Source organism: Hemiscyllium ocellatum, chromosome 15 (genome assembly GCF_020745735.1).
Source record: "Hemiscyllium ocellatum isolate sHemOce1 chromosome 15, sHemOce1.pat.X.cur, whole genome shotgun sequence".
Classification (NCBI taxonomy): domain Eukaryota; kingdom Metazoa; phylum Chordata; class Chondrichthyes; order Orectolobiformes; family Hemiscylliidae; genus Hemiscyllium; species Hemiscyllium ocellatum.
This window is the reverse complement of record NC_083415.1, coordinates 51,430,864-51,454,601: the sequence shown is the minus strand read 5'-3', so window position 1 is coordinate 51,454,601 and position 23,738 is coordinate 51,430,864. Positions and strand designations below refer to the sequence as shown.

The following is a 23,738-nucleotide window of genomic DNA, read 5'->3' as shown; positions in this document are numbered from 1 at the left end:
GTTTTTTCCCCCGTCTCTTGCACCCTCCTTTGCAGATTTTGAAATAGAATGAATTCTGTTGACAATACTTAAATTGCATTACTCTTTAAGAACATTACCAAATACAGAGATAAGTCATGCTGTTTTTGTTTTACACCATGTGTCATTGTGGTCCAATGACTAGTTTTGACACATTATGCATTCTTGTAAAGTACAGCTGTAAGCCGGCAATGGTACTAATGCATCACAAAGCATGGAAATGTCCTCTTGTGCATGAATGTTTCTACTGTGTTTGAGGTTTGTAGGTATTTGATTCATGACTCAATTAACATTATTCCAGAAATGGAACTAAATTAGTACTATCTGAAACTTGAATGTGTCTTTATTCCAAGGAATAAATGAAATTACTGAAGATGTCGATGGAGGACCTGAACACAGTGACTCTGAGGATTCAGAAAAATCAGACACCACTGATAGTGAGTATGCCAGTGATGAAGGACCAAAGCTAAACAATGGGCAAGAGGAGGGAGAGGAAAAAGAAGGTACCAGGAGTGAGAAAGATTCCCCTTTTGTGAAAAAGAAGCCAAAGCAGGTGATGGCTCATGATGAAATAAAGCAAGAGACAAATCCAAGTTCGGCTGTGGGGAAAAGTGAGACATCTGGGCAAGAAAAGGCAAATGGGGACCCTGACAAAGAACTTGTTGAGAAAATGAAGAGTCTACATCAGGCAGCAAAGGAGAAACTAGGGAATAAAGATGAGACTGACTCGCCAACTGTGCACTTGGGACTGGACTCTGATTCTGACTCTGAGAATGAACTGGTTATAGACCTGGGCGATGAAAGTAAAGAGGCTGTTCGAGAAGGCAAGAAAGGGGAGAAGAGCAAAAAAGATCAAACTCCGACACCAACATTGAAGGAATCGCCATCTGCATCAAATACAGAAAGTATGTACCTTAAACATTTGTTTTGTCAGTAATGTATTACTTTGTTTTACCTGGTGGGTGTCCAGTGGTGGTGTGTTTATTCTTTCTCTAAAGGATGGATTTTGGATATTTTGTGACAGTAGATGTGTTTGACACCTGATCAAAACTTTTAAGTCAAAAAACCATATCATGAATTTATAGATTTGTTTAACATAGTCTATAACGTAAGAGTGAAGGACCTTAACATGCAATAGAAGCGATTGCATCAGTTATTTATAATTAACAAACTGAAACACATTGGGATTTGGTGTTTAATCTTTTTTAAATTGTAAATTGCTAAGTAATGATGCATATTCAGACTCTCTGAAAAGTGTGATCATGGGTGGAAACTTCAGTTTGGCTGAATCACATTAATTTATTTGGTGTAGATTTTGTATTGTGATAAAATGCATTGAAAATGAAGGAATACAGCAGCGTATGGAAGAATGTATCTCATTGAAAGTATTTTCCATTTTTCAGTGAAAATAATTTACTGTCAGAAATCTAGTTTTACACTTTTGTTTTTAAATGTTCATTTTGCAGCTGAGACAAAGCACTTGTTTTCTTCAGAATGTAGAAACCTAATGCTTTACTGGCAGTGTTGTTTTTGGCCCCATTTAAACTACAGTAGCTGTGACTTGAAACTGGACGTAGAACTTGTTGACTCAGAAAAGATTGTTGCCAGATTGTTAAGAAGTGATTAGTTTCACTATAAACTGGTTGGTGGTGTTTGCTAGGGAAGTGGTCACTATCTTGAAGAAAACATAGTGCTAACTAGAGAACTTTGATTTTAGATAATCAGAGATATGTGCATCAAGCTGCTGATTACCCTGTTCAACAGTTAAAGGGAAAATGTAATATTCCTAATTATGTATATAGGTAAAGCATCGCCCACTTCAACTGTGGCCAGTCAACCAAAAGGTGAGGTTGCTTCTTCAGTCCCCAGTCTCCCAAACCAGACCCCTTCAACCAGTATTACAACGACTACCAGTGTTGTGCCTACTGCCACAGTTCCAGCTGTTCCTGTTAGCAATAGTCCGGTTAAAAAACAACGGCCTCTGTTGCCAAAGGAGACTGTTCCAGCTGTTCAGCGTGCAGTGGTGTGGAATCCCTCAACAAAGTTTCAGACTTCCTCACAGAAATGGCACATGCAGAAGGTACAAAGACAGCAGCAGCAAGTGCAAGCGCCGCAACAGCAGTCTCAAACTACAGGGACACGGTACCAGACAAGGCTGGCTGTGAAAGGTATAAATATTTTGAGTATTTATCTCTAATTCTAGGGGAAAAAATCCAACTTCATATTATGTTGGTAAATTTGTTACTGTTTGAAAATATTTTCAAACATTTCTGTTTTGTATTAGAGATTTCATGTTGACCTAGTCCAGACAGTAAAGCAACTATATTAAGGAACTGGAAAGCATCAACAATAGGAGCTAAGCTCATTAAGTCACTTTTTCAATGATTTTGGGGTTGCACTATCCCCAGCCTTTCATTAAAAACTGACTCCACAAGACTGAGGGAGCCGAGAATATACAAGGTAACACGTTGATATCTGCCTGTCTCCATTCTCATCACAGGACTGACAGCCTTCTATTATTTTTCCATCCTGTAAGAGTAATACTGCATGGAAACAGACCCTTCGGTCCAACTAGTCCATGCTGACCATATTCCCAACTAGATTAGTCTTACCTGCATGTGTTTGGCCTGTGTTCCTCCAAACCTTTCCTATTCATGTACTTATCCAAATGTCTTTCAAAGTTGTAACTGGAACTGCATGCACCAATTCCTCTGGCAGTCCATTCCACATAGGAACCATCATGTGTTTTTTTTTAAAAAGTTGCCTCTCTTTTCCTTTTTTTAAATGGTTTTCTTCTCACCTTAAAAATATGCCCCGCTCCGAGTTTTGAACTCCCCACTCTAGGGAAAAGACTTTGGCTATTCACCTTATTTATGCCCCTCACTTTATAAGGTTTGTATTACCGCCGCCTCCTATGTTCCAGTGGGAAAAGTACCTCCCAACCAGCCTCTCCTTATAACTCAGACCCTCCATTCTGATAATTTATTTCTGAATCCTCTCCAATTTAATAATATCTTTCCTATAGCAGTAGTTCACAGTACACAGCGCACACACTTTCCTGTACACAGTAGTTCAGAAGAGGTCTCACCAACATTCTGTACAACCTCAACAAGACATCCCACCTCCTAAACTCAATGGTCTGAGCGATGAAGGCAAGCATGCTAAATGCCTCCTTAACCACCCTGTCCACATTTGATGCAAACTTTAAAGAATTATAAATCTGACCCCCTCGGCCTCTCTGTGCTATAACACCATCAGGGGTCTCTTGTGATAACAGTAGAAATGCAGTCTTTCTGTCCACAATTATGTGGCTTCTAAAATGGCAGAAGGGTGCCAGGCTGGGTGTTCAAATTTTCTAATTCTTGAACTTAATTGTCATGTAAGAATACACTGAAGTCTTATGCTGACATTGACTTTTGAATTGCAGCTGTGCAGCAGAAAGAGGCAACTCTAGCAACTTCAACGTCTTCTATCACTTTGGTTACAAGTAGTTCATCTACACCTGTGGCAGGCAGCAATTCAGCAGTGGTGAACACAGCTTCCAGTTCAGTCTACAGTACTGATTTGCCTATAGCTACTCCTTCTGCTGATGTCGCTGCTGACCTTACAAAGTATACAAACAAGGTATGTCTGTTATTTGCCTTTTTATTCAATAGGGTTGTCACATAGCTGTTACTTAGACATTGCACTATGGATGCGGCTCTTTTGGACGTTCTGGTGTACTTTGTACAGAACTTGTCACAGTACTTATACAGTATGTTCATTTGTTGGAAGCAGTTCAGAGCAGGTATATTAGACTACTAAAGCAGATTGCTATGAGGAAAAAAAACATCCATTTTATGGCTGCAATTTACATAGTATTGAGTTGCAAATGCTCAAACCTGGAGACTTTTCTGTTTCAAGTCAATTTCAAATACATTTTCTTGTGCTCAAGGTGAAAGTCTACAAGTTGTTGCTCCATATAATCTGGAAGATGACTTTGTACCTGAAATAACCAGGTTTAAGAGGTCACAGGGCAAATGGTTAGGTTTTTTTTAAGCAATTGAGGGCAACAAGAAAATAATGTAAGGTCCAGAAGATTCTGGGTAATCCAAGATGGAGGACGGGAAAAATTTCTGGCTGTAACAGCTGTTCTTTTTTTTGAGGTATTTAAGGTGCTGGAGGTGATTTCCTCAAATTCCAGGAGCAGCAATTACTGTTTCATAAGCTGTTGCATTGTTTTGGAACTTTGGAAAGCAAAAAGTCAAAACAACAGTTTTAAAAGGGAGAAGTAGAGACAAAAGAAGCACATGGTGAGGACAGTGCAGGAGAGAGAGAACCTGCACAGTTATTGCCTTTGCTGTTTGAATTCATGTATCGTTGGAAATCGGAGTGTGCTTGGGACAATTGCAACATTTAAGAGGCATTTGGATGGGTATATGAATAGGAAGGGTTTGGAGGGATATGGGCCGGGTGCTGGCACGTGGGACTAGATTGGGTTGGGATATCTGGTTGGCATGGACGGGTTGGACTGAAGGGTCTGTTTCCATGCTGTACATCTCTATGACTCTCTTGCATTACGTACACGTACTGTATTGTAGAAAGAGCTGGACAGCAAACTAACCACAGTAGAACTCAGTAAGGCCATTGACTATCTTGCCAGTGGTAATTCCCCAGAAAGCAATAACGTTCCATCTAACACTATCAAAAGTGGAAAAACAGCCCCTGCTGCAGCATCACCATAAACTTATGTCTCTCTGCAGGAATGAATAATATTTCTAAGGCTGTGCAGTGCAAAAATAATCACCTCATACGAAGGAGATCACAGTGACTGCAAGAATTACTGAGGCATATCCTGGTTAAGTTTTGTAGGGAAGTTATTTGCTCTCATTGCAGTGATTGGACTATAATCCCAGTGCATCTTCAGAGATTGCAGGTGAATGGTTAACATGAACCACTCTATATTGCTTTCATAGACTTCACCAAGGCTTTTGAGCTTGCTGGCAGAGGTAGGCTGTTTTTTTTTGTAGATATTTTTATTGAAATTTAACATTTTTGCAAATTTACAAAAATAAACAAAACTCTCAAATACAAACATTGATGTACAATTAAATCATATATACAATAGTCATAATTTAACAAAGAAAAGAGAAAGAAAGAAAACAAAAAGAGAAAAAAAAAGAAATGAAAAAAAGATAAAAAAAACTCACCTTTCTACTAATCTAACCTATAACTAACCAGAGTGTATACCTAAGTCTCTTACATGCTCGGAATGTATAAACATCAAATATAATAAACCCGTATTCGCTCAGGATTCCTCTCCCAAGGGGCCCCGGAGCAGCCCGGTCTGAAATCTTCACTAAATAAAAGCCCTTGTTAGGATAGCGGAGATATCTGCATTTATATAATTCAAAAAGGGCTGCCATATTTTATAAAATAATTCAGTCTTTCGGTGCACCATATTTGTGAGGAAGTCAAGGGGGATATATTCCATAATTAATCTGTGCCAATTTGAAATTCCAGGGGGGCCCTCAGCCACCCAGTTCACCAAAATATTTTTCCTTGCACAGAAAGAGAGAATAGAAAATAGTCTCTTCCCATGCATATCCAGAGATGAGAGGTTCGAAAAGCCCAAAAGGAGAGATACAGGGTCCACCCTAATTTCCCTTCCTAAAATTTCTGTCAGGGTATTTGCCACTTTAGTCCAGTATCTGCGGATTTTCTGACAAGTCCACAGACAATGTACAAGAGTACCCACCTCTATTTTGCATTTGGGACACATTGGAGATGCTCCTGCCTTAAATTTTGCCAGTCGAGCCGGAGCTATATGGGCCCTATGAAGTATCTTTAGTTGGATAGCCTGAGTTCTGTTACAGATAGCAATTCTTCTAGCATTTTCCCAAATGTCATTCCACATATCCTCAGAGATTTCTAGCCCCAAGTCCTGCTCCCATGTTTTAAGCAGGTCATCCATGTCTCCTGAGACTCCATCATGTAGCAAATGGTATATAGTACTAACGGAGGATGCCCCCGCTGGTCGTAAGACATTACGTTCTCTGTCTGATTTATAAAGACTATCTATTAATGTAGTCTTCCTCTGTATATATTCTCGAACTTGGAAGTATCGAAAGAGATCCCTATTAGGTATTCCGAATTTCAGACGCAGCTGCTCAAAGGACATCAGGATCCCATCTTTAAATAAGCATGAGATGCCCCTGGATCTCCAGAGTTTAAAGGTGGCATCTGTAATCCCCGGTTGGAATCCCCATGCGCCTACTATTGGTGCATGGGGGGATGTTTTACGTGAGTTACACTCATTTTGCCGCATTATATTCCAGGCCTTAATTGTGTTTAATATTATGGGATTTTTACAGTGGTCTGTAATGATTTTCCTCTTATCTGAAAATAAAAGGTTAATAAGTGGGTATTTTACTTGGGAGGCTTCGATATCCAGCCAAATTGATTGTGGATCAGATGAAACCCAATCAGCTATGTAACTTAGTAGGGAGCTTAACTGATATTTCCTAAAGTCTGGGAAGTCCAGTCCTCCCCTTGCCTGTGGAAGCTGTAGCTTCTTCAGCTTAATAAGGGGCCGTCTATGGTTCCAAATAAAGGAGCCCAACCAGCCATATAATTTACGTAGGGCTATCCTTGGCAGCATCAGCGGGAGCATTCTCATAGGATATAAGAGACGGGGCAGAACATTCATTTTAATTAATGCTATTCTCCCTAGCCAGGAACTCGGAAGGTCTCTCCATCGCTGGAGGTCCTGCCTTATCCTTTCCATTAATTGTACAAAATTAGCCCTATACAGCTGATCAAATACTGGTGTGATAAAAATACCTAAATATAAGAAGCCCTCCAGGGACCAACGGAAGGGAAAAGGGGATCCGTCCATTAAGTGGGGTATCCTAGCCAGACCACCCATTGGCATGGCTTCCGATTTTGAAAAATTAATTTTATAGCCTGAGAATGCACTAAATGTATTAATAACTTGAATTAGATGAGGCACTGACATTAAAGGATTACTGAGGAATAAGAGAACGTCATCTGCATAGAGGGTAATTTTGTGTTTACCTGTACCAATCCTCGGGGCCGTTATATTAGGATCAGTCCGGATGGCTTCTGCTAATGGTTCGATTATCAGTGTAAACAACAATGGTGAGAGAGGACATCCTTGACGGCAGCCCCTACCCACACTGAAGCCATCCGATCTTAACCCATTAGTAATAACAGCTGCTTTGGGGTCATTATACAATGTTGAAACCCATTTGGTAAACACCTGTCCAACGCCAAACCTTTCCAATGTGTAAAATAAATATGACCATTCAACCCTATCAAATGCCTTTTCCGCATCCAATGAAATTACTACTCCTGGTATCTTTCCCTGATGACAGGCTTGGATCATATTCAAGACCCTTCTGATATTATTGGATGATCTGCGGCCCTTAATAAATCCCGTCTGGTCCTCCTTTATAATATATGGCAGTACCCTTTCTAGTCTTAGTGCTAACATTTTTGAGAGAATTTTAAAGTCTACATTTAGTAAGGATATTGGTCTGTAAGATGCACAATCTTCTGGGTCTTTTCCTTTTTTGAGGATAAGAGAAATATTTGCTTCTTTCAGCGTGGGCGAGAGGTAGGCTGTTTAAATTGCTGAGGAAAACCGGCTGCTGCTTGGACTCTGGAATCATTTTTTCTTTGCACAAGAAAATGCAGTCTTTCAATGGCTTTCAGATACATGGAATAAAATAGGGCTGCACCCTAGCACCAGCTCTAGCATATATTTCTCAATGGTGCTAATGTATGCCTTTATAGATTAGAGTGGTGCTGGAAAAGCACAGCAGTTCAGGCAGCATCCGAGGAGCAGGAAAATTGATGTTTCAGGCAAATTAATGTGTGTCCCTGGATGCAAGAACTGGAGACAAGCTGTTCAACTTGGCAAGACTGCATGCCAAGACTAAAGTGCTCCAAGTCCTAGTCTGTGATTATGCCATAATGGCATCCCATACTGAACTTTACTTGCAACAGTGGTAGATCAAATCTCTCAGGCCTGCAAGGAGTGCTGACTAATGATCAGCAAGTTCATTAGCAAGGCCAAGGTTGTAGGTCAGGGCTTAGAGGCTCTACCTTCCTTTAACATTAGCAGCCTTACTCTGGAAGCCATCAGCAGCTTTGCACACCTTGGATCAACAGTTACCAGGAACCCGTTCCCTGATGTTGAAAAATGTGTCAGGATTATCGGTGCTGTAGCTGTCTTGTTGCAGTTGAGCGGTAAACTGTGGCCAAAAATGCAAAGCTTGTGTGCGCTAGGTTTGTGTTAAAAGCTTATGTATAATCTTGATTTTCCTTTGTTCTGAACTGGCACAGACAGAATTTGCGAAGAGTCCACTCAGTAACCTGAATTTTATCATGCTTGTTTTTATATTTTCCTTCCCTCCTACATAGACAAGCCTTTAAAAGTGCAATGTATATTCATGTAGCTTGTACAAGTCAAGGAAAGGTACTGTACCACCTCAGCTGCCTCAGACAAATATCACCATTGTGTAGCAAAAGAAAATGCTGAATCTAGGTGAACCCTAGTCATCAGGGATCCCCAGGATGTTTCCCTTCTTGAGTCAGTGGTGACCCCATTGGTTTGTCATGTGTACAGTATAGATGACAGCCGCATCTCTAAGGTAAACTCTATGGCAAGCTTTAATCAGCACAAAACCGATAGATCATCACATCTGCTATGCAAAGATGACATCAAGCGCACCCTCCAGTTTAATGGGACCAAACTTCGTGCACAGGAATCCTCACTGCTGATTAGAGTGCTGAAGCTGAGTGAAGGACAAAAGGAGTGATCAGACAGTAAGCAAAGGAACTCTCTCAGATGAAAAAAATGCATGAGTTGACCATAAGCAGATTCCATTAATTTGTGCCTGCTACTGGTTTGGCCTCTACAGCCATAACAGATGATGCTAAATCCAGAAATAACATACCCCAAGCATGATCTATTGTCTCCTGAGATGGACAGATGCCAAAGCAAGCTGTAAACATTCCTCCTTCAGTACCAGTCATCAATTCTGTTATACTGATCATTTAGCAACAAGTTGATTTAATTTAAAAGACCATGTGAAAGCTATTGAAGTAAGTGGTTATTCATTGTGGGTGCAGTAGCCAATGTGTCTCTGAAGACTTGAGGTGCAGGTACACAATCCTTTATCCAAAATTCCAAAATCCGAAAAGCTCAGAAATCTTAAACATTTTTTGTGGGGTATGGAGCATCATTTCAGTGTGCGAATAAGTGACCCATCTCCACACCCATTGGAACTACGTCACTCAGATGTGACGTGGCGGCATGGTCCAGCACTGGCAGGCATCAGTTGTGTTTCAGCGCTCGTACAATTCACGCATGCATCTGCTGTTAGGTAATTTTTTTTGTTTTGCTGTGAAAATGTCATCTATTCTGAAATATAAAAAATTCTGAAAAACAACTGGTCCCAAGGATTTTGGATAAAGGATTGTGTACTTGTATTGTTGGATTTTTGATGTCAGTCATTTCACATACCAGTGCATTTGAAAAACCCTTTGGAAATTATCACTTTCCTGAATACTGTGCCTCATATTCCTGAGAGTACAATACTGAGTTAATAATTTTCTTCAGCAGAGTTGACAGAGCAAAGTGAAATGTTAAGTATTAGTTCTTTTTAGAGAAGGAAGAATTCCTTCCCAAGAGTCTTGCTCATCCTTAGAACTTGCTTTGGTCACGTTTCTGTCTGCTGTAAGATGTAATTATTAAGTGATACTTAGCTATTAAGAAGGTAGAGATGGTATTTGTCGTAAGTTCTCAATTACAGTTGGAGAGAATTAACAATTTATTCCCCTTGTAAAGATATTTTGAGATCAGACAGGGTTTAAAAGTGTTAAATGTGACTCTAGAAGATAGTACAACTCGAGAGTCTAGTTTTTATTATAATCCATATGACTCTTTCTTTCTAGATGATGGAAGCAATAAAGGGAACAATGACTGAAATCTACAATGACCTTTCTAAAAATAATTCTGGAAGCACAATAGCAGAGGTTAGTCACTTGTGACTAAATTTGAGTTTCTCTATGGAATAATGTTCTAATGCCATCAGCTCACTGATCTGAATTAACTGTTTATTTTGTTTGGCAGATTCGACGAATGAAAATTGAAATTGATAAACTGCAGTGGTTGCATCAGCAAGAGCTAGCTGAGATGAAACATAATCTTGGTAAATGTCACAAGTTAGTTTTGTGCTGCCTACTCCATTTTCTCTCTTTGCTTGTTGAAAAAATATTACTTAGTTGTACCGTCTCTGTGTCCAACTTTATTAGCCTGATAAGGCACCAGAGTAAGACAGAGATAAGGAAGCAATTTCTTCATTCGGAGAGTTTCAGGTCTTTGGAACTACTTCCCGCAAAGACCTGTGCAAACAGATTCCTTTTGTATATTTAAGGCTAAGATAAATTGTTGATCAGTCAGGAATCGAGGGTTATAGGAAAATGGATGTGAGGAGTATCAGATCAGTCATGATCTTGTTGAATGGTGAAGCAGGATTGAGGGGCTAAATGGCCTACTTCTGTTCTTATTTGTGATGACCAGAGGTTTGCACAAACTCGTTCATTTACTAAACTATCAAATTAAGAAACCAAAAGGAGCTGGCTGCTTTTTTCCCTCAAGGCTGGCATGGATTGGTTTGCACTGCTACCTCACAGCACCAGAGACCCCATTTCAATTCCAGCTTTGTGTATTTGTCTGTGTAGAGTTTGCAAACTCTCCCCATGTCTGCGTGAGGTTTCTCTGGGTGCTCTGGTTTCCTCCCACAGTCCAAAGATGTGCAGGTTAGATGGATTAGGCATGGTAAATGTGGGATTAGGGATAGGGTGGGGTCAAGTTCTAGACAGGATGCTCTTCAGAGTGTTGGTGCAAACCTGGACTGAATGATCTCTTTCCGCACTCTGGGGATGCAATGATTCTATGACATCCTGAAACTCCATGCCTTTTTCTAATACCACACGTGATTGGGTAGCAAGTTATGGGCCCTTTTGACAATTGGATTTTTGTTTTAAAGATGAGTATTCCCCTTGTAAAGATATTCGTAGATTATGTAGATGTTCAACATTTTGTTCAGTCTTGAAATTGGTGCCACGAGTCAGCTGCCAGGTTTTCATTTCCCAGTTTGAAAACCTTTTGTGTTTTCTTCTTTACTGCTTGTTTAGGTTTTTTTGCATTGTCTCTCCCATGGATGGTGTATAGTCTCTGGTAGATAGCTACTCTTGCATATTTGTGTCGTTCTGAACCTAGCTACCAGAGGTGTGAGGGAGGAGTAAGACTTAGCTTTTAAAAGGCATTGATGTTAGTAACATTTTTGCAGAGAATTTGTAAATGTTCATTCAGTTACTTTGCAGCACTTAGATTTTCAATATGCTACACTTTTTTTTTCCTTCCCTCATGTACAGACAGGTGGCTGCCATTTGTTTTATGAATCATTTTACCAAGTGGACTAGGAATCATAACTGCAGTCTTGCAAAGCTAGATCAATTCCAATTGCTTATGTTGTTTTAATATCCGTGGATCAAATTTGTGCAAAGGATTTCAGATATACTGTATGATAAGTTTGATATGTTATGAGTTCCTAAGTTCTTGATCTAACAACTCCTTTAAGGTTGTATCATAAAAGACCGGAATGTAAATAGTTATTTTGGAGTAAATCTTAGCAAGGCCACTCTGTTAAATTTATGTAGTGTTGCAGTTTTATGATTGATACTGGTTGCACTTCGCAGATACAAACTGAACTACCTGCATGTTTTCTGGTGTATTCCTGTATTTTAGTGCTGGAGCAGAATTGGTACAGAAGCTCCTGTAGTCCATAAACAGATGTTGGCTAGAGGTCTGTGACTGATGTGGTTTAGTTTTTGAAGACTTGATTCTGCACAAAAGTTGTACTCCGCTTGAAAGCACAAGAGCTGAGTGATGGAGAATTGAGATACCATTGAATGCATTGCTATCTCTTTCTGACTCTAAATCTTTGTTGTTTTTAAAATAAAACTGTTCTCCTTTCGTGCATTGTTGACAAATAAGCTGTGATAATTTTCTGAAAACAGTTTCTGCTTGTTTGTCTTAGAGTTAACAATGGCAGAAATGCGGCAGAGTCTTGAGCAGGAAAAGGATCGGATGATCACCGAGATGAAGAAGCAGATGGAGGCCGAGAAGCAGCAGGCTGTTGATGAAACTAAGAAGAAGCAGTGGTGTGCAAATTGCAGGAAGGAAGCCATCTTCTACTGTTGCTGGAACACCAGTTACTGTGACTATCCTTGCCAACAGGCACACTGGCCAGAGCACATGAAGTCTTGCACTCAGTCAGGTACATAGTGTCATAACTTAGACAGGCTTGAGCTTTCTAGCCTGGACATTAGTTCCAGCTTAATTTATATAATTTAATACTGAACTTAGATGGAAGTAAACATTTTTCACAAAAAAAGTCAGAAAATGTTTTCCTTTATTTATTTAAACAAAAAATTGCAAGTCTTTATCTTTTTTGAATAGAATTAAAATTGGGCATCATTTTCGTCACAATATTACAGGAGCACTGATCTTAAAAAGGAGGGTGTAGAATGCTTTACTTCATTTGATTTGCCTTTATTGTAATTTCACATTGTCCTTACAGCTATGGCCATGGAAGATTGTGTTGACTGTAAACCCTGAATAGGAGGAACGCTAGACATTAATCTTTCAACTAGTACATTTTATCCTTTTATGAAATAAATACTTGGCTCTCTTCACTGTTAATGTCCAGAGCACGTTTCAGTCAAAGAGAGTAAATCCTAAATAAGACAATTGGTATTTCTCATGATTTGCCAATAAGTGCAGCAGTTTGATTGTAACAGATTTATCTTTTAATTGTAGCCACTGCAACTCAGCAGGAAACTGAATCAGAAGTGAATTCTGATGCATTGAATAAGAATGCACAGCAAGCCCCCACAGTCCAGCAATCACCATCAGAGAGCAAAGCCAGCCAAAATGACAAGGACACGGGCACAGATAAAAGCAAGGAAAATGTAAGTATTGCCTGGTTACCTTAGTCAATGATGGCTTCGTTTCATACACTCCAGGCTTAATCTAGTTATTATATTCTTTGAATATATTTCTCATTTACACTGCTATTTCCAGCTCATTTAAGTAAATCAACAACTGTTTGTAACTGTCAAAACATGTATTTAAAGTACAAATGTGCTACCAAGCCTGATCACATGATGCAATACTGGTTCATTTCAACTGTTTGCTAGAGGATAGCTGAAGATATGAACTCAAGTATTTGAAAATGCTTCATGACTAGGTTTTTTATTTAGTGACAGTTATTTCTAATCATCTTGTTGCGTTTTGCACGATTACACTATTACTTTGTATGCCTTTAGTTGATCCTGATCTTTTTTTCTGTAATATAGAATCAAATATAAACCAATGTTGCAAGGTTACGTGGTTCAAAATTGGTGGGAATTTAGATGGGAAACTGCAATTGTATTTAAGATAACCAGCTCCTTTGTTTGTCTGTTGAATAAGATAGTGAGACTTCTGTTTCCTTTCAAGGACCAATTTATAGAAACTTGAGAGAAATCTTCATTTAACTCTAGTTTATTTTGGACAAAGGCCAAATTATTTAATTAGCATACAAGTCTTTTGAAGCATTAGTTTTAATTCTGACATTCTATATTCAGTCAAAGCTAGATTTCTTTTGGATGCTATGACTTTGCTGTTTTTGTTTATGCCTGTTCTTTGTCTAGACGGAGTTGTTGCCATGCTGCAAAATGTTTACTCAAATACCAGGCTTTCTGCTATACTTTGATTATATGCTCATTGTTTCTCAGCCTGTGCAGTGAAAGTCAGCAAACTATAATGTTATATTTGCATGGACTTCTCAGCTGAGCCTAATCCTGCCTTCATACTCTCTGGTTGATGCTCATACACACTCCTCTAGTAGAATGTGTTGTCTTAACCAGCTGAGCCACTTACAAGCTTTTAAATAACTGCTATAGAAGTGTTAATGTGCACAGTGATGTGAATACTGTCCAACTGATATGTTCCTGGTTCCAGTTGTCATCTCCAAGTGGGGCTGCCACTTGCTGGTGAAGTAGGAGAGCATTTTAGGAGGCAAATGGACAGAGTTGTACTTGTGTTCTTTTGAGCAAGCTACTTATTCTTCCTGCCATAAGTCATTTGTCACAAGATATGCATATCCTTTTAAATGATTTTTTAAATAATCACCGTAGATAAGGAATTATGTCCTGGGAAGTGGCACACTTTTTTTTTGTCCTGACTGGTGGCAGTGTCAAGTACAGCAGGAACGAGATGCAGGTTTAAATTCTCTCCTCCACTTGCAATGTTAATTTCTTCCATTTTTTTTTCATTAAAAATCCTGCACTACACCAATAGAATGTTTTTTCCTTATTTCCCACAATCATTTGGCTTCTCTGTGCCAGGTTGATTGTATGTTAAATTTATGATCTGCATTTGACATGATAACAATGATATTATCAGTGCTCATTGCTTTTATAGAGTGAATTGGATGACAAATGAATAAGAAAAGCAAAGAACTGTGAATGCTAGAAATCTGAAACAAAATCAGAAATTGATGGAAAAACTCAGCATCAGACCAATGACAATTCTTTGGGACCCAAAACATTACCTCTGCTTTCCCTCCATAGACGCTGCCTGACCTGTTGAGATTTTCCAGCAATTTGATTTTGTCTTTGAACAAATTTCAATGACTGGATACCCATAGTGAAGTGGCAAAATGGTAACTTCTGTCCCAGTTCCACTGTGGTTTATCCACAACTCTCACTGCACCAGTAGCTCATGATAGACTCCGCATTAAAACACACAAGAGTCATGAAGTTGTTGGGCTAACAATGTGTGCCCTAAATCTGCTGGAAAAAGTTAAAGCATTCATTTGTGTATAATGAATAAATCCTACTGGCATTATAAAGTTACCTGTACAAGCATAAAGTTGCAATTTTTTGTAATTAGACTTAGGTTATATATTAAAAAAAACTGAAATGGGACTAGATTGGGTTAGGATATCTGGTCGGCATGGGCGAGTTGGAGCGGAGGGTCTGTTTCCGTGCTGTACACCTCTATGACTCTAAGTAATTTTTGAATTTTTTTTTCCCTAAATCTTCCAAACCTTTTGTCAAGTCTGTTCCTCTCTCTCCTTCAAAGTATACCTTAAATCCTACTTCCTCAACCATCTTTTGGTCATCTGCATTAATATTGCTGTGTATGGCTTGGGGTTGGTTTTTCATTGCTCCTTTTGAAGCATGCTGGGATGTTTTATTATGTTAAAGATACCACATGAGTACCAGTTGTTGGTCTGTACTTCATCACTTTATCTTAGTTGTAATTTTCTTTTTATCTCATTTTATTTCACTTTCTGTATGTGATTTTTAAATTGAATTAAATATTCAAACTTACTCTGTCTGATTTAGACTCTATTTAATCAGTAGGAAGAGACAGTATATTTGCCCTGTGCGCAGATGCCATAAGCAGTACAAAAACTCAGTAAAAGTCTGTAGGCATTGTGAACATTAGACACTCTTTGATTGCCACTGACACCAAAATCTGGAGAATTCTGTATAATAGGACTGTTGCAGCAGAAAGAAAAAAACATTTTTTTTTAAGATTCTGAGTTTGAACACACACAGGCTTCAGAAGTGAAAGGTCAATGCTTTAACCTGCTGCATCATTGATTTCCGTTTCTCCTCTCCAACCCTGAGTCTTTCAGATGTAAAAAATGAAACAAAAATGGTGGAGCAGCATGGTCTATATTTTCTTTCTTGTCTGGTCTGTTTCTTGGCATCATGAAATGGAAATGCCTGATTCTTTTAGTTGAATCAGAGTGAGTTTTGATTGAGGATTACCACTTCAAATATGGACCATAAAATTGCTGCTTTTAAGTTGCATTGACCTTCTGTGAGTCACTCATCCACTTTATCATAAACTTTGTTTAAAAAAAACCAAGGAGGAGTAATTTTCAACGTAACACTGAAGTATAAAACTGGCATGGTGAGTTAGCAATATGTTTTAGAATGTGCCCCGTCTTCCTTCCCCCTTGATTTTAACAGAGAAGCTGATTTCATAATCCAGCAATGAGTCATAAACAACTCCCACACCATTGCCTGCAACTAACCCTGAGCTGGACCACAAGAGATTTACTGGTGATATATAAAATTTCAAACAAAATAGTAACTTTGTAGTCCAATTCTGCTGTGAGTTCTGAAGTCTAAAACAAAGCAGACCAAGGTTACCTCAGAGTGACATGACAGGCATGAAGACGTGCAGATTTTGAAGAAAATTACTCCCATTCCAAATAGTAACAATTATTGCTGAGAGCCTAGTATGAATATGTGATCCAAGAGCCTAATTTTGTAGCTATTGTACCATTGAGGGAAAATGAATAGTAATAGAAGCAAGCAAAATTGTTGATTTGTCAAAAGGGAACAACTGAATTAATATTCAAATGAACTTGTTAAAAGTTTTTTACAGAATTTCTAGCAGTCCAAATAGAAAAAAAACTGCAGTTTGTCGAACTATTGCATTTTATCCTACATAAAAATATTCTAGCTAAAAGCAAATTATTAAACCCAAGATTGTATTGATAATATTCATAAGGTGTTGCATTTAAAGTTTTCTCTGTAAGCACTGTGATCAGCACCTATTCAACTGGTCAAGATTTAGTCAGAGGCAACTATATATGTTGTAACAGCTGAAAGTACAGCAGTTTACCAACTAAACAGACATTGGCAAGTTAAGAGTTTAAAAAAAACTATTTAAAACCATTAATTGTTTTGTACATATCTCATTGGCTGAAAGTCTAACCTCAAACTGTCTGTTAGACTGGGCAGTCATACCTAAATTGCAATTCCCTCTTTTTGGGCGCAATTTCCTTGCATCTTGGAATAATTCATTAAAACCTCAATAGCCATCTAGACACTTCTATCAGTTGTGAATGATCAAGTGATGCAGATCCTGTCTGACTTGTGTCAGGCCCATCTGAACATGCTAACTGTTCCTCACAAACCATGTGTTCGGTCATACCAAATTAAACTACTTCACAAACTATTGGAGAATGCTGCACATGATGGGAGTGCAGTTGTTCTCGCTCCTAAATGAATTAGAAATAAAATACAATGTTTAAAAAGTAGAAGGGAACCATTTAAAACGTTACTCACGTTAGTTGTCATCACGACAAATGTATCTTTGTAATGCTCATGTTGGGCTTATGAGATTGTCATCTTCCAAAACCAAAAGAAATAAGTTGAGCCCTTCGAGCCTGTTCCATAATTTAATATAGTCATGCCGGTGTCATCTCACTCGATTCCACATTTCTGGCTGCCTGCCTGTAAAACTCCTTGATCCGTTACTAATTAAAAATTTACCTATCTCCCCAAGTATATTCAGTGTTCCAATGTCCACTGCACTCTGGGGTAGTGAAATCCATAGATTTATGACCTTTTGAGAGAAGTAATTTCTCCTCAGCTCTGTTTTAAATCTGTTAGACCTTATTCTAAAACAATGACACCTCATTCTACATTGCCCCACAAAGGGAAACATCCAATTTGTCTACTTTGTCAATCGCCTTTGCAACATTACATACCTCAATTAAGAACTCATTCTTCTAAACTCTAGCGAGAAAAGGCCTGTTACTGAGAGCTATGATTTGACTGAGCAGTATTTTGCTTTTCCCTTTTCTAATACACTCTCATTCTAGTTCACTTTTTAAATAAAAACATTGAAACTATTTGATATGATAGTAAGCACAAAGATAGAGTTAATCTGTTGTGAAACATTCAGTGGAGTTTGTGCATAATGAAGGCCATTGTTCTTGTACCTACACTACTGCGCATTTTTACCATTTTTCCATACAACCTCTCTGTAATAAAACATGGCTATTAGGAGCCAACATCTGCTTGGAATGAGTGACTCCGATGCTGTTGCTTTTTCCATTTTAATGTTTTGTTGCTAAAGAGTGCACTTTAGTTTGACTCTGAGGCATTGCACCTATTGTTGTTGATTAGTAGTGTTTGGGTGTCACTGTAGAACTCTCTTTCTGCGCAGACAATATCCAGAGGATTCAGTTTACCAACACAAAGTTGAAATTCATCTACAGGTAAGCCAAATAGTTCTAAAACAAGTGATTCTTGGCACATATACCAGTTCATAGAAGTACAGTCCTAATTTCTGATAGGGAAACATCACTGGCGATTCAAGTACAGGTGAATTGGTTTTAAATTTAACAAAAAAAGTACATTTTCTTGAGTTCTGGTATATGCAGTACAAGAAATCAAAAAATAAAATATTGGAGATGCTAGAAATCTGAATGGATTAAAACCCACTTGTAATACTCAATTGTTCTGTATAAAGAAAAACTGTTATCTTTTGGGGTTGGTGAGGTCTTTAACTTTGTTTCCTAGGCGGATATAGTTCCAAGTGAAGCACCCTGTCTTTGAAGTTCATGGACGGTTTGTTTAAGTGCACAGCCATTTCTTAACAAAAAAAAAAATTATGTCGGCTCACACTTTGTAACTTGAAGAGGCTGACTTTTGGATTGCTTGTGTGGCGTGTCTAGAACTGCTGTGAAACCATAATTCTTATAGGGGGGCATGTGCTCTGTGAGGGTGCTGCATTATGGATGAGTCGCTGTGTACTATGGATTTTTGTTCTTTGCCACTGGCAAAATCTTATTCTTTCTTTCTTGTCCCTTTTTATTCTTTATGAAATGATGTCTTTTAGTTAATTCACATTTGCAGTGCTGTCATCTGATTTGCCCTTTCTGCATCCACAGCACATGCCATTTTGGCTGTTAATGTGAACTAATGCTTTCCTGTTCTGTTTGTTTCTTGTCAGTATTTGAGAAGTGGAAGTGATGGTGAAATTAATTTGAGAAGTTCTGTGCATGGGGTGGGGGGGAGAAGGTGGAGAGAATGGTATTTTTCTCTTTGTGCAGTTATACTCATGTCCTGTAGGATGCAGGGAGATGCTCAAAGCTAATTTTCTTTTGAGGAAGATAAGAATCACAGCAGATACCAGTTTCAGTGGGAAGGGGGAAATGCCCAGAGGGAGAAATGAGAGGAAAGAGGATGCTTGGGGATACTCGGAGTCCATAGTGACTTCAGATTTTTGTAATTTTGTTATGGATTTTTTTATTGTGATGTCTGTGCCAGAAAAAGGGGAGGTCATGCCTTTGCAGGAGTTCAATGAGTTTGTATAGTGATACAGGTTGTTTGTATGCTACTGTAGCGATTTGGGGAGTATAAAACAGGCATATCTTTTCATATACGTTGAAATTCTAGTTGGATTTAAATCTGTGGGCTTGAGAAGCTGCTTTCATTCTGCATTAAACTAATTTTGATTTTGGCTGAAAATGTGTTGCTGGTCAAAGCACAGCAGGCCAGGCAGCATCTCAGGAATAGAGAATTCGACGTTTCGAGCATAAGCCCTTCATCAGGAATGAGAGAGAGTAGCCAAGCAGGCTAAGATAAAAGGTAGGGAGGAGGGACTTGGGGGAGGGGCGATGAAGGTGGGATAGGTGGAAGGAGGTCAAGGTGAGGGTGATAGGCCGGAGTGGGGTGGGGGCGGAGAGGTAAATCCTTGTAGAGGGAGGAAGAGAGCCCTGTTTGGTTCCCAATGGTTGATTCATGCAATGCTATTTTCTGGCCTTTTTGTTCCTATCCCACATAATGGGCATGAAGCATATTTCACTCTGGAGAATCATGGTGCATCATTTGTAAAAAAAAAACAAAGTAAGAATCTTTTACTTGCATCTGAAACAGTGTTGGACTCTTTGTACAAACAAGGGAAATTATTTCTGCTTAAGATCTCTCCTTAAGTTTGATTTGCCCTGACTGTCCTCTGAGAAACCGGCTCTCAGTATCACCGGCAACAAGATACAAATCACTTACCTGAATGTGACACTGGTTGGAAAGGGAGTGCCTCTCTACATCCCATGTTGGAAAAATGAAAATCACAGCCATGTCCCCATCTCCACCACCACTCCTTCATACATCTGCAATCATTGCAGTCACCTTCTGAAATGTTTAAAGTTTTTAAAATTGCCAAGGTAGTCTGGTCCCCGATCTTTGTAAGTTTCCCATGTTAGAAAGGGAAAACAGACTCCCATCCAGAGTCTAGCAAGCAAAGTTGGGTGAGTTTATACTGAAGTAGAATTTCATTTTTTTTAAGGTTTTTGCTAACAATGCTTTAATATTGGTAATGTTGGAGTTATTTGCATCACTTTTACAAATCTCCAATTATCGTACCTCTTTATGTATAATAAGTAGCTGGCATTTGACACATCCTACTGCTAATTATTTAGAGTATAGTTGTTCCTCCTGCAATCGTATTGTAAAGTGGCTGGCATGTGCAGAGGAGCTGTGCTCTCTTCCCACTGTCTGCAGTCATATTAGGAAGGGATCAGTTATGCTGTGGGCAATTTGGAATAGAAGGCTGACATTTTAAAAGTGCCAGTTGTGAACACACATTGACCAAATGCTCAGTGCAGTTTGGTTTTTATGCCAAGTCTGTCATTAGTTTGGAGTGTCTCCCCTTCGGTAAGGGGATTATGGTAACATTGCTCTGGCTGCTGAATTTTGCTTATCCTTGAACCTTGTTAAAATAATCATTACATTTGTCTCTTAATGCTCAGGTGATTAAGTCATTTTTACACCTGTCAAGGGGGCAGGGGTGGAGATGAAGAAACACAGACTACATTCTGTAAACTCTGCTATGTCCCTAAACCTTTTACATTTTTAAGGATTACCCAGCAGAATTTATTGTACATGTGTTTTGTTTATTTTGGTAGTTATCAGATCTACAATTGTATTCCAATATTTTCTTTGACTGTGGTGCGCTCCTTTGCTTCCTGATCAATTGGGCGCAATCAGTGGGGTCCCCTATTTCTGTAGAGTGGGTGGAAAATTTGGGGCTATAGCACCCACTTTGAGTGGTAGTTGCAGGTGGTCAGTGAGCTGCATCACACGTATTCCAGGTGTTGCCACACACGTAGTCTTCATTGCAATTTTTCTTTTAGAATTTTGCCAAGGTAAGCCATGCACTATCTATTTAAGTCAAGGATTAATTGATTTACAGTTGAATTCAAATTCTGTTTTTCCACTCACAGACAATGCCAGCTGTAGTGACTCCAGCAGTTGGTGCAGCTGCTGTGCAGTCAGAAGTCCAGTGCGCCCAGACCACAATGCCTGTCCAAACTCGCAGAACCTGAAGGCCCTAGATCGTGCGGGATGATAGTTGAAGGCAGCATTATGGATCAAGACTTTGCATGGGGAAATTGTGAATACTGCCCTCGCTCTCCAGTGGATACATTCATTGCTTATCTGTTTTGTACATAACATACAGAGCTTTCATGACACTACATTCTTGCCTAGCATTAAAAAAAAAATCAAGAAAAAAATTCAATCTGAAATCTTCAGAACATGATGACATCCTGCAAGCCTTTCATCTTTTTTAGAATTTGTCAATTCTAAAGCTTCAATCCCTTTGTATTTTCTTTTATTATGACTTAATGGAAGATTCTAGACTCTAGTTTCTGAAAATGTAGTGAATTGGGGAACGTATACAGCATGCAACAAAGAAGCCTTTAGTAGTTGGACCACAGCATATAATATTTATATGTAGGAGTCTGTGAAACCCAGTGATGTAATAAGCATGAAATGGGGGGTACGTTTTGGCATTTCTAATGAAGGAGTACAACATGGGGAGGTACATCTCGCTGCTCATTTTATTTTCCTCTTCTCCACATGTTAGCAATTGTTTGCTCTTGGTTATGTATGACATTTGAACACAAGGAGTTTGTGTGTATATGAGATAATCCTTTCTGTGTTCAGAATGATGCCAGTGCTGTTCTGATGTGTATATTTTTGTTTTTTTATTTTTCATCCTGGTTTATAAAATAAGCAGTTTGTACAGTTTTCAACCAGTCCTGATGGGTAAATGTTATTAAAATAAAAAGTTTTAAAAAAAAATTGACACTATAGTAAAATTACCATTGTTTTTTGAGAACATGACTTGCTAGCCTAACTTGTGAAACAGAATTGCTTTTAGCATAATGGAAGTATTTTTTCACATTTCTTTGTACAAAGTTTATATTAAAAATAGCAAAAAAAAGTCAATGGCTTGTATCTCTATTATGGCTTCTTTAGTATCTTTGAATCTACAAGTACCTGGTATCGTGGAAGAAAAGTGCTTTTGTTCTCACCTCAGGTAAGTACTGGAAAATTGGATATGTTCTGCTAGTATTTTTAAATTCTTATCGCACTATGCAAGGTGAAAACCATGGGCTGGATTTTAAACAGATTTGGGATGATATTGGAGGTGGGCAAGAGTGCAGTTATGCACCTTTATCCTCTGTGTCCCTTCATCCCCAACCCCAGATTGAACCAACAGCCTGTAGAAGAAACAACAGAAGTAAAAACTTATGGCCCATGTATTTCATACTGAAAATAAATAGGTGAGCTTTACTGTCTGACTTGTTGCTTTACAGCTGGCGTTAAGTGGCAGCTTTTAAAATTTAAGTTCAACTTTAAAATTTAACTTGCTGTGGAATTCAGAAAAGAAATACTATATGACTGTGTTACCATCAGTAGAGTCGAGACAGGAATCTGTCGTCACCTGTTTAGTTTAAAAAAAAATTAGAAGCTCAGCTAAATATGTAATGTGACTTGCCTAACACATGGTGGGGCTCTTGCTTTATCTCATTTCAACAAACTGTAATTTATTTTTACTTTTCAGATCTTGTAAATATAATTCCATATAAATAGCAAATACATTTTTATGAGACAGCCATTTACATTATTTAATAATGTTGTTTAAGATTAGAATGGTGGAATTTGGTGAAACTGGCCTCTTCATTGTCAATTTTATATTTAATGAGAGAGTACTTGCCATAAATGGGGACAGTTGGTTTGTTTACAACTGAACTAGAATGAGGGTTATCTTGTCATCTGTAGCTTGTTGGATATTGTTGAATCCTTATAATTCAGACATAGGAATGATGCAGCTGAACTTTCCCGCACCTGAACAATATGGACATGGACGAGTCAGTTGGAAACATATGATAAAGGTCAGAAAAATGAGATTCTTGATGTTGAAAAAGTCAAATTTTCATGCCAGTTGTATTAATGGTGAGATAAGACTCTTGTTAGTGAGTAACAGAAGGCCTATTTGCATACATTAACCTGTTGTCATCTCATTTAGATGCAATTTGCTATCCTCTTATCTGGAGGAGGGAGACTAGACAATGACAACTGATATGAAAGTGAGTGAATATTTGGTGGTATCTCCTCGCAACTCACAGCATCACAGGGCACACTGTATGATAAGGACCCTAATACCCACTAAGCCCTACCACCCCCACCCCAATCCTTGAAGGTTAGTATCAAATATGCATCAGCCTTTTCATGTCATCTGCAAACTTGTGACAAATGATATGAAGATTGGTGGAGTAGCAGAAAGCATAGGGAACAGTCAAAGAATACAGGAGAATATAGATCGACAGGAGAGTTGGGTGGAGAAGTGGCAGGTTGAGTTCAATTCAGGCAGATATAAGGTGATGCATTTTGGGAAGTCTAATTCTAGAGCGAATTCTACAGTAAACTGAGAGCCTTGAGAAAAGTTGATGAGCAGAGACAGCTGGGTGTTTGGAGCCATTGTACCCTGAAGG

General features: G+C 38.7%; 1 protein-coding gene across 8 annotated transcripts in view; it reads left to right on the top strand.

Moving 5' to 3' along the window:
- Positions 1-22,108, top strand: part of zmynd8 (zinc finger, MYND-type containing 8) — a 170,478-nt gene extending 148,370 nt beyond the window's left edge. For 6 of the 8 annotated variants that reach the window (XM_060836462.1, XM_060836465.1, XM_060836466.1 and 3 more), the window contains 8 exons: positions 372-923; positions 1,821-2,186; positions 3,446-3,642; positions 9,982-10,062; positions 10,160-10,238; positions 12,132-12,371; positions 12,914-13,065; positions 21,180-22,108. In XM_060836462.1, the coding sequence (XP_060692445.1) occupies positions 372-923; positions 1,821-2,186; positions 3,446-3,642; positions 9,982-10,062; positions 10,160-10,238; positions 12,132-12,371; positions 12,914-13,065; positions 21,180-21,281 (1,769 nt within the window). In that variant the 3' untranslated portion in view covers positions 21,282-22,108. Of the gene's footprint in view, positions 1-371; positions 924-1,820; positions 2,187-3,445; positions 3,643-9,981; positions 10,063-10,159; positions 10,239-12,131; positions 12,372-12,913; positions 13,066-18,118; positions 18,171-21,179 lie in introns of all 8 variants that reach the window. The other 2 variants (XM_060836461.1, XM_060836467.1) reach the window with 2 other exon arrangements.
- Positions 22,109-23,738: the final 1,630 nt, after the last annotated feature.